Source organism: Macadamia integrifolia, unplaced genomic scaffold, assembly GCF_013358625.1.
Source record: "Macadamia integrifolia cultivar HAES 741 unplaced genomic scaffold, SCU_Mint_v3 scaffold945, whole genome shotgun sequence".
In the NCBI taxonomy this organism is placed as follows: domain Eukaryota; kingdom Viridiplantae; phylum Streptophyta; class Magnoliopsida; order Proteales; family Proteaceae; genus Macadamia; species Macadamia integrifolia.
The window spans coordinates 38,400-50,265 of record NW_024870590.1 but is presented as its reverse complement, the minus strand read 5'-3'; the positions used below and the strand labels follow the sequence as shown (position 1 = coordinate 50,265).

The 11,866-nt window shown below is 42.4% G+C and overlaps 1 protein-coding gene across 1 annotated transcript; it reads left to right on the top strand.

Moving 5' to 3' along the window:
* The first annotated feature begins 12 nt into the window (after positions 1-12).
* On the top strand, positions 13-1,223 carry LOC122070558 (UDP-glucose flavonoid 3-O-glucosyltransferase 7-like). Its single transcript, XM_042634740.1, has one exon. The coding sequence runs from the start codon at positions 33-35 to the stop codon at positions 1,110-1,112; it is 1,080 nt and encodes a 359-aa protein (XP_042490674.1). The 5' UTR covers positions 13-32; the 3' UTR covers positions 1,113-1,223.
* The last annotated feature ends 10,643 nt before the right edge of the window (positions 1,224-11,866 follow it).

The window sequence follows — 11,866 nt, the reverse complement described above, 5'->3', positions numbered from 1 at the left end:
AAACACATAGCCCTCATTGCCTTGTTGCCGACATGTTCTTCCCTTGGGCAACAGACATCGCCGCCAAGCTTGGGATACCCAGGCTCCTTTTTCATGGCACCAGTTTCTTCTCTCTTTGCGTCTCGAACCACTTGAATCGATATGCACCTCATGAGAACATTAAATCCGAGACCCAAACCTTCATTGTTCCAGGTCTTCCTGACCAGATAAAGCTGACGAGGTCCCAGTTGCCCGAACACTTGAAAACACCAAGCGAGCTGAGCAATTTGCTTCAACGCATCAGAGAATCAGAGGAAAAGAGCTATGGTGTATTGGTGAATAGCTTCTATGAGTTGGAGCCTGCTTATGCTGATCACTACACGAAAGTCTTAGAAAGGAAGGCATGGCACATAGGCCCTGTTTCACTAAGAAACAGAGACATTGTGGACAAGGCTCAGAGGGGAAACAGTGCTCCCACTGACAACCAGCAGTGCCTGAGTTGGCTCGATTCAAAGAAACCCAATTCCGTGCTGTACGTGAGCTTCGGTAGCGTGGCCCGTTTCACTGCTTCTCAGCTGCTTGAGATTGCTATGGGCCTCGAGGCTTCTGGTTACCCATTCATTTGGGTTGTGAGATCGAAGGATGAGAGTGAACAGAGGTGGATGCCAGAAGGGTTTGAAGAGAGGATTGAAGGGAAGGGTTTGATAATAACGGATTGGGCACCTCAAGTTTTGATCTTGGACCATCCTGCCGTTGGAGGGTTCGTGACCCATTGCGGATGGAACTCGGCGCTTGAGAGCGTGAGTGCGGGGGTGCCCATGATCACTTGGCCTTTATTTGCAGAGCAGTTCTATAATGAAAAGCTGGTAACCCAAGTGCTGAGGGTAGGAGTGAGTGTAGGGGCTCATGGACATGGTGCATTTAGAGCGGAAAAGGCAGCAGTGGAGAGAGATGACATAGAGAAGGCTGTGGAGCAATTGATGGGTGGTGGAGAAGAAGCAGAGCGTATGAGGACTCGAGCTATGGAGCTCAAAGAGATGGGGAGAAGAGCTGTCGAAGAAGAAGGGTCTTCTTATACCGACTTGACAGCTTTGCTTGAGGAGCTAAGGTTTCATCCACGGCCGGCAGTCTAGAATCTAGATTAAATTCCAATTTTTTTTCTGCTCTGCGCTTGAATGGATTTAGATAAGTGATAATCTGTTTCTAACCATCCCGGTTACAATAGATTCTTGTAACCCTTTCTTTTTGATCCGGCTCCTTCACTGCACAATGAAGGCGGCAGTTTAGATCCAAGGCCTAGAATCCCTTGACATAGAACCCAACATATGGATTCATGCTTTGAGATGCTTTAGGGCATTGGATTTGTGCTGCCACCTCTATTGTGCAGTAAAAAGTTCCGTCTGTTCTTTTTTTTTCCCAACAAAATACGCATTTATATATATATATATATATATACACATTACCTACAAAATTTTACACGAAAGTCTCATCCTGATGGTCTATTGTTTACTATCATATATACAAAAGTTAAAGGGAAGGATAGAAAATATTTTGAGTGAGCTCAACTACTCATTGAGAGAAACTTTCCCCAAGTTTGCTCACACCGACACATACATATACACCACAATATAATTCAAGAGAATACATAAAATATTATTTTTCATTTCATATAATCAAACCAATCTGTTAACAAAAGTACCATAGGTATCAGATCGGATCGGTCAATTTTAGCTTTTTTTAAGAAGTACAATTTTTTTACTGTTTTACCCTAAAACGATATGGTAACTGATCCAGATCAAGGATCGGTCTCAACTGATACCAATATGATACGGCCGGTACAATTCCAATACTTAAAACCATAATCACAATTGCAATATACAACGTCCATTCTCCCATTTGTTAACCTCCATATCACAACTCCCATCATGCACTCACCCCTCCTTGCCCCTCTAGGTTAAGAGCCCTCTAACCATCATTAACATTCGGATGCTCATTATCAATAATATAGTTCTCATAATGCCACAACATTTCTCATAACCATACCATTAGCGAAAGTAATAACATGCAATCATTCATTCCATATTATGGTTATCTTTCATAGCATAATGATAACTATCATACACACAATATAAGGTAATCATAGAGATCGGAATTTCATGCCATAGCGTGATGAAAAAAATATTCGCTGCTGCCCGGGTTGCAGTCATGTAGCCGCTAACCCCTGGTAGCAGCCAAGGAAATAGAATTCCAGGGGTAGGTTTGAAAATACACTCCTAGGGTAAAAAATTTTAGATTCCATTCCCCTGACTGCTACCAAGAGTTGCAAGTACAACAATAGTAGCATACGTTATATATCAAAACCCATTGCAGACAACCGGGGAATAAACCTAGGAACCCATCCGTGGGTTTCCCAAATGGTTAGGGCGAATTGGGGATTGTATGGATAGGCGCACAGTTTCAGGTTCGATTCCCATATGTGTATCTGCGATTTAAGTGGAGACTGTAGCAATGGATTGTTGTGCTAGTCTCCCCGAGGATTAGTCGAGATGCGCGTAAGCTGGTCCGGACACCTAGGTTAACAAAAAGAAAAAAAAACAGTCGGGAAATAAACCTAGGTAGGAATGATTTTTAGAACCTTAGATATCCACGTGACTGGATTAGGTTCACATACTAGAATGTTCTCGTACACTCCTGATCCGTTGATATAGAATCTATTAAGTGAAGAGAGAGAAATTGATTCTATAACACAAGTCTCATTTGAATCACCGCGCAAAATGAGGTATAACACAAGAATAGCCTAAACCGGCCCAGCTGGTTCCCAACTGATTTCAAAAGTTACCATCCAGCCTTGCCGGTTGCCTCAAAAGGGTCGTTGGTTGAGCCAGAAATGGTTTTTAGCTTGAATTTTATTCAGTTAAGCTCCAATATTTTACCCGAATTCCACTTTACTGTTCATCGGATGATGAATTCCTAACTTATAATTAAAATTTTACAATCTGTGAGTCTTGTACTGAGATGATAACAATAGCAACAAGGGTTTTCCTTCTATCAGATCATGCACGCAATTTGAAGGTGCATCTCAAACAAACTTGTAGAAATTCCTATCTACTGCCCACCTTCTTCCACTACCCAAATGGTACCAAATTGAAGAGAATAAATGTCTAGATTTTAGAAAATCTCTACCTCTGTCTAGGCTACAACCAACTATTGAATTGCATGATAATAACCCACACATCCTATATATAAATAGGAAACAGAACCCTACCAGTACTATTTTGGGACATTACCCAAAATATCCCATCCAAGAATACGATAAATGTGAACCCGCCTAAGAGATCTGTGAGGTGTTCCTATCAAGAATACTGCAAGTATTAGGGGATTTGGTAGATCAATGAGGGTGTGCAAATTTTAGTCTCGCATTGCCTAGGAAGAGATTGATGGGCTAGTTGAAAGAGAATAATATTGTGCCAAAGTTAATGGAGCCGGGGAGTTACACATTGACCCCTTCAACTTTTACTCAATTACAACCCACCCCATTTGGGTGGAAATGTCTAATATACCCTTAACTATCCATTAAGGTTCATTGCATTATAAAACATTTGTTCTAAGTGGTGTATGGTACCAATTTTCCCAGTTCACCCTTATAGTTTCTTTATATTTAAAAGTGAATGTTCCAAATTACCCTCATTTTGATTAATGATTTACTAGTGGGGTCCACAACTAGTCTTTAAGCCAAAGTAACATATAAGAATAAACCCAAGACGAACCCAAAAACTCAATTTTACAATACTAAATAGTCAATTGACACTCTGATGGGATTCTAATTGTTAAATATGGTGATAGAATTAGATATGATATGGGATCAGATAGGTTGGCTAAGGTGTCTTCCATTCTTCGAGATGGCGTATGAGACCCTGGTCCTGGTACTTTAAATTCTTAGATTGAGATGTGGAACAAATTACCGAGTATTAAGTTGCGACTTAGGGATAATGGCGACACAATCCTGTGGATGGCAATTCCTCTTGTTGATTTACCTCAAACTTTGCTTGGAATTTGGTTCGTTCTATTGCTCTAGTTGTCCCATGGTACAAAATTGTTTGGTTCTCCTCTACTATTCCAAGGCATTCATTCTCAATTTGGAGAGCTATGACCAATTGTCTTCCTTGTAACACCTCAAATTTCACCTCTTACATTATATTATGCACAGACAAGAGTAACAAACTGGAGAGACCAACATTTGCATGGCTAGCAGTAGTAGAATGCCAAGAAGGGAAGAATGACCCAACATGTACTTGTGCCTTTTGCCAACAGTGTTGGAGAATCAGCAAGAAAAGAAAGTCAACTGGTAGACATTATTAATCTTTAATAAGGATTGGTAATGATAAGGGATTAAACAAGCTCAAGGGGAAACAAACCTAGCTCAACCGGCTAGAGAGTTCAAGACAAGATAGGCAGGCCTATCAACTGGACAAAATGGTTATTTTTTGCTATTGTGGGTCCTACTTTTGTAATTTGACATGTAGACCTATTTTTATGAGTCTGTTATGATAAAATAAGTTAAAAAAAAGTTTATAATAAGATTATATGATTGAAAGTTAAGTATATAGTAAATTATATATATGTTCATAATATGACATAGTACAAGTTATATATATATATTCCACTAATGAAGTGGGGCTATAAAAGGCCACCATCGACCATATTAGCGACATTTTTCTCACTTGGACAACAAGAGAAAGAAAGGAGAAAATATGAGAAGGGAAGAAAAGGGGATCAAGAGAGAGATCAACCTTCTAAGGCTACGTTTGGAAGATTCAACAAATAGGTAAGGAGATCTCACCTACATGAACTTGAAATATGAGAAAAAAAATCTCAGAAATTGGAAATGGGTTTGGGCCGATTTGGCAGAAATAATAGGAAGGGGTGAAAGTTTGGAAATTTCAGCAAGCATGTGCTCTTAGGGAGTTCAATTTACTATTCTTGATGGAATTAATTGAAAGGAACTTAAAATTTCAGAGATGGGTTGCATGCTCATGGCCAATTGGGTCTAAAATGTGAGGATTCTCACTAAAGTTCTTAAAACAGAAAATTTCATGTGAAGAAGGTGAAAACCCATTTCAATTTTACTGTTTTAAGGTTTAAAATTCACATGCAAGGTGAAATTGACCATGGATTACATGCATGCCTGCCTAATTTGAGGTTTGATCATCACATTAGAAGTTGGATTTTGAAATCCCACCTTAATTCATGATCTTGTGTAAGCATGTGGTTCAATTTGAGGAGAAATCTGAAATTTCTGCTGGATTTCATATGTAAAATCAAGAAATTAAAATGGGGATTATGAATTGACTAGTAACTAGTATGAATCAAAGTACTATACTGCTGTTATGGGAATGAAGGCCTTAAATAGAGAAGCTTAGACCAAAAACAGAGCTGAAATTTTGCAGAGAATTGGAAGAATCAAAATTCTACAGATAAAGGGCAACCGGTGGGAGACATCAGGGCGGCTGGTTGGTCCAAAGTCTCCAGCTGGTTAAGCTTTCAGAGACCAGCTTGCCCTCAATTTTTGACAGAGACTAGTTGTTTTATAAAGGGACCTGTAGGGCCTATAGGGGAGATAATAGATGACCCTATTAGGGAATGAATGGATTTAAATTTATTTTAATATATGTGTGTACTAATTTATGATTTTAGGAGATCCTAATAGATGTGTGGGAGCTTATTCAGTACCAGGAGGAGAACTGATTATTTCAAATTTTTCGAGTGAGTGGGTGCTTCCCTAACCTCCTTTCTTTTAATACGTTTCTTAATTATTGATCATGCATATATTGTTAGTGTGTGTGCATATTCTTTTATTTTGATGATTTCTATTATGATGAAATTGATAAAATGGAGATGTGAAAGGTAAGATAGGTAAGATGGGACACGTGCAGGTGCCCATGTTTACATATATGATTTGGGTGATTGGTTGTGCATCATATAGAATGTTGGGTTAGGTATCATAAACCTAAGTGCTACTGTCACACCCCGTTCTCACAGAACCGGGCCAGTGACCGGGTTAACACCGGTTAACCCAAACCTGCCAGGATCATCAGATACTGTATTCCACCACAACATACACACAACTAATATAAGCTCATCAGATCAGCGGAAGACAAAGTTTTACCTGTGAATAATCCCATAATACTTGATACCCGAATTGTGAAACAATAATTATATACATGTGGGGCCGAAGGCATGATAATTACACAATAAAAGTACAATTCATATATCAAGTATATAAAGGAAATCATCAAAAAAATCAAAGTACACAGCTCGGCTCGGCAACAAGGCTAGAGCTCAGCTCGGCATCAAGGGTTGAGCTCAGCACGGCCTCAAAGGTGGAACTCAGCTCGGCCTCAGAACTGCTGTCCCACAGCACAACTCTCGCACGAGCAGTCGGCGCCGTGCCCTAACTCCTCAGGGGTCCACCAGTCCTCTTCAGGAAACTCGTCTGTGGGACCCACCCCATGCTCCTCAGATGTATGACCTGCAAAATCATCTAAAAAGGGGTGTACACGTGGGATGAGCTCACTAGCTCAGTAAGTGGTAAGATGGACCACACAGCAGTCCACACATCAAAACACATCATATGCACTACATGCCATGCTATACATTTTAAATCACATCCACCTAAGTAACATTACTAAGTCCTTGGTTTTAGTGCTACTACAACCATAGTGCGCGTATACTCCAGGTACGAGCCGTGAACTCCCTCCCGCGATACACCCATAGGGCTGCCGGAGAAGGCCCACCGTGAGTACTCGAAAAAGTAAAGACAATGCCGTCCACCGGCTCTCAACAAAAATGTAAATGACTGAAAATAAAGGTGTTGACTCCAGCAATTTAAAAGCAGTACGATTGGCCCTCTTGAATGTACCACCGGGGTTACTGATTGTCCTACATGACCCGTCAGGCGTTATGTCTAACCGCCACAGTGACCCGACGACCGCGACCACGACCACTGCTTCCCCCCAAATGATAACCCAACACCTTAACCCCTGTTGGGAAGGGTCATAGCACGAGATGGTGAAAATCCTAATACCGCATGCTCCTATATGACAATAGTATGATTGCATAGTGCCTCCGTGTCCCATTCCACGGGCCACCAATGCACTCGTTTCCAAGCCGACTATGGCATCTAGTCTATCAATGCATCATACACCATGATGTCCACATTCAACATATAAACATCTCATTCAATTGGCATTTAGAAAGTAAACATAGCACATATGCATAACAATGTGAGGAATGACTAATCTACATAGCATATTCATGATGGCATGACTAGACTAGATATAATTAAATGAATGCCAAACAATGCCTTGAAACAAGGCCAAACGTCCTCTCCCCACTTACCTGTAGTATACAAGGATTCCCGTTCGGTACGGGTGAGATCCGGTGCGAATCGGGTAGGATTTGGTGAACCTAACATAATTGAGCGGGGTTAGTACTTCACCATTTTAGAATCAAAATTAATGAGATTCGATGACAAAATCATGTTTAGAACGTTAAAAGAAGGTCACACATCCGATTTGGGTCCAATCGGACGTAAGAATCACCTTCGGGGCCACACGGGTGGGTCAAACAGGTGGGCAGTCTGGCCCACCGGTCCTACCCACCAGTTTGGACCGGCGGGTAGGGGCCCGCCGGTTGGGCCCACCGGTTGCACCCGTCGGTTGGGCCAGGGGCCCCTGCTAAGACCGGCGGGTAGGGTGGCCTGCCGGTTGGGCCCGTCGGTTGTGCCCGAAGCCCCCCTGCCCTCTCAGGTGGGTGCCCACAGGCGGGTAGGGGCCCACCGGTCTTGGCAGGAAAACAACCATTTCTTCCCAACCTCCTCCATTCTTTGGGGATTCAAATGAGGGCTTTTCTCAACCCATTCTTCACACTTCCAAGTCTTATAGGATGGCTCTAACCTAGTTCTAGGTTAGATTCAAGTGATGGAAACCATCTTACCTTCTTTGCTCAAGAACGACTTCAAACCCTCTAAATCACTTCAAACCCACAGTGCTTCTTCCACCTTGTCAATACCTCTTCAAATTCTTTAAGATCAACACACAAATTATCTATTAAACCTTAGATTCATCATTTCAAAGGGGATTTACAAGATCTCAAGAAACCCTACTCGAATCAAGGGTTTAAAGCTTGGGTATGGTGAATGTTCAAAGATCCCGACTTTGCTTACCTCCAAATGTAGATCTAGAGTTGAAGATCACTCTTCCGACGTCGGAATGGGAAGATCAAGCTTTGGCGCCGCTGAAATCCCTCTTTTCTTCCTCTTCCTTCTCTTCCTTTCTTCTTTCCTTTCTTTTCTCTCTCCTCTTTACTCTTCTCACCAACGTACGGATGTCATAAATGAAAAGAAAATAAAGTCATAAATGCTATATATAAAATTCCTAAATAAGTGAATAGTACACATGGATGGGTCACTCAGGTGGGTGGGTGCACCCACCTGTCCGCCCACCTGAGGCCAAAACTTAGGATTTTGACAGAGTTCGGGCCTCGGCGCGAACCCCACCCCTGGCATACGATGTAGCATACGTATATACCTTAAAATACGGCTATAATACCTGCTTTATCCGTACATGGCCCTATGGTAGGTGCATGTACACGGCTTGGGCACTCCCGTCTCTTCTGGAACTGGCTCGGACTTGTCAGGCCAGCCGGTGTTTAAGGTCACCCTTGCCATCATAGCCCATAAGGAACCCGCTCTAACTCCCTCTGGTTCGGTTCCTGTGCGGTTAAACTGGTTCAACCGTGAAATCAGACCGGGTTTAAGAAGCAGGGTATTACATTACCCCCCCTTCTGAAAAATTTCGTCCTCGAAATTGCATACCTGGTTGATCAAAAAGATGAGGGTACTTGGCTTGCATTTCATCCTCTACCTCCCAAGATGCTTCTTCAGGAGAATGATTCACCCATCGCACCTTTATATATGAAATAGAGTGGTTGCGAAGGGTTTTCACCTTCCGGTCCAAAATTTCAGCTGGCTGTTCTGTATAGGTCATACCAGCTTCTAGGTACTCTGGTTCCATGGGTAGTACATGAGATGGATCATGCATGTATCTCTTCAGCATGGATACATGGAATACATTGTGAACATTCCCAAGTGAAGGTGGCAGAGCAAGCATGTAGGCTACTGAGCCAACCCGGGATAAGATCTCAAATGGTCCAATGTATCTTGGGCTCAACTTCCCCTTTCTGTGAAACCTTTGCAACCCTTTAGTAGGAGAGATCTTGAGAAATACCTTTTCTCCTAGCTGAAATTCAATATCTTTTCTGCGGGTGTCCGCATAGCTCTTTTGACGGGACTGAGCTGCTTTAATCCGTTCTCTAATAACATCGACCTTGTCACAAGTCATTTGTATCATCTTAAGTCCTAACATTCGACGTTCACCTACCTCATCCCAATACAAAGGAGTTCTGTATTTTCTGCCATATAACGCCTCATACGAGGCCATCCCAATTGTAGCTTGGTAACTGTTGTTATATGCAAACTCTATAAGAGGTATATATTCTTCCCAACTGCCACTAATCTCCATTGTACATGCCCTGAGCATGTCCTCTAATATCTGTATGGTTCGCTCCGACTGACCATCCGTCTGTGGGTGAAAAGCCGTACTCAAATTCAGCTGTGATCCCAAGGCACGCTCTAAGCTTTTTCAAAATCTGGAAGTGAACCTTGGGTCCCTATCTGAAACAATGCTCACTGGCACTCCATGTAAGCGCACTATGTTTTCCATGTAAAGTTGTGCTAGTTTGGCCATGGAGAACTTGGTCTTGATGGGAATGAAATGAGCAGTCTTGGTAAGCCAATCCATGATCACCCATATCGCGTCCATTCCCTTAGGTGTACTTGGTAGTCCGGTGACGAAGTCCATTGTAATCCTTTCCCACTTCCATTCTGGTACTGGGAGTGGCTGAAGAGTACCATAAGGTCGATGCCTCTCAGCTTTTACTTTCTGGCAGGTAAGACAAGTCACCATATACAAACCTATGGTGACTTTCATGTTTGGCCACCAGTAACTTTGTTTGAGGTCTTTGTACATCTTGGTACTTCCTGGGTGAAGTGAGTACTCGGAGCTATGTGCTTCTCGCACTCTCTTGTCTTGTATATCCAAATCATCGAGTACGCACAATCTGCCTCAAAACATCAATGCCCCGTCACTGGCTAAAGCAAAATCTGGGTCGTTCATTGTTTGATCTTGAACCTTAACTCTTATCCGCTGCAATTTAGGATCCAAAGGTTGCTTCATTATTACCTCTTGTCTAATTGCCGGATGCACCTGTAGATCCGTTAAGGATACAGTCAACCATTTAAGGTTTCCTGGTTGAGGTTCAAGCTCTAAGGTTGCCCCTTCATATAAGAGGGTTTCATCCATTAGCATCGCCTCTTGCACGAGTGGTGGCCTGACTGCTAAGTATGAGAGCCACACAGTCTGTGTCTTCCGACTCAATGCATCTGCCACTACATTAGCCTTGCCGGGATGATACTGAATATCGCAGTCATAATCCTTCATGAGTTCAAGCCATCTTCTCTGTCTCATGTTCAAATCCTTCTGGGTGAAGAAGTACTTCTGGCTTTTGTGATCACTGTAAATCTCACACTTCTCCCCATACAAATAATGTCGCCAGATCTTAAGAGCAAAAATGACTGCAGCCAGTTCTAAGTCATGAGTGGGGTAATTCTTCTCATACTCCTTTAGTTGTCGAGATGCATACGCTATTACCTTACCGCGTTGCATGAGAACACAACCCAAACCAACTTTGGAAGCATCGGTATAGACTGTCATTCCACCTGTGCCTTCAGGAATAGTCAGCACAGGGGCAGTCACCAACCTTTCTTTCAATTCCTGGAAGCTCTTCTCACATTCCTCTACCCAGTCAAATTTCACACCCTTTTTAGTCAACTTGGTCATTGGTGCTGAGATTCGGGCGAAATTCTCAATGAAACACCGGTAGTATCCAGCCAAACCCAAGAAGCTTCTAATTTCAGTAACATTCTTGGGGCTTTCCCATTCCACTACTGCTTTCACCTTATCAGGATCTACTTCGATTCCGGCCTTAGACACTACGTGCCCCAGGAATCCAACTTATTCAAGCCAGAATTCACACTTGCTATACTTGGCAAACAACTGTTGATCTCTCAACCTTTGTAACACCATTCTCAAGTGTTGAGCGTGCTCCTCTTCGGTCTTGGAGTAGATCAAGATGTCGTCAATTAAAATAATTACCCATTTATCGAGCACATCCTGAAATACTCGATTCATTAGATCCATGAATGCTGCCGGTGCATTGGTTAACCCGAAAGATAACACTAGGAACTCATAGTGACCGTATCGAGTCCTAAATGCTGTTTTGGGTATATCACTGCTCTTTATCTTGAGCTGATAAAGCCGGACCGAAGGTCTATCTTTGAAAATACTCTGGTTCCCTGCAACTGATCAAATAAATCATCAATGTGTGGCAATGGATACCGGTTCTTAATAGTTAGCTTATTCAACTCCCGATAATCTATGCACATACGCAAACTGCCATCCTTCTTCTTGACAAACAACACCGAGGCACCCCAAGGTGAAACACTTGGGCGAATAAACCCCTTTCCTAATAATTCCTGCAACTGCATCTGCAACTCCTTCAATTCAGCTGGTGCCATCCTGTATAGAGCCTTAGATACTGGAGCTGCTCCAGGAGTCAAGTCTATGGCAAACTCCAACTCTCTATCAGGTGATAAATGCATCAGATCATCTGAGAAAACGTCGGAAAACTCTTTAACCACCTTTACCTCCTCTAGAGGTGTAATCCTTGCATCAACATCGAGTACTGATGCTAAGTAACTCTTACATCC

Coding starts and splice junctions, on each gene's coding strand:
- LOC122070558 (XM_042634740.1), top strand. CDS start 33: ATGTTCTTCCCTTGGGCAACAGACATCGCCGCCAAGCTTGGGATACCC.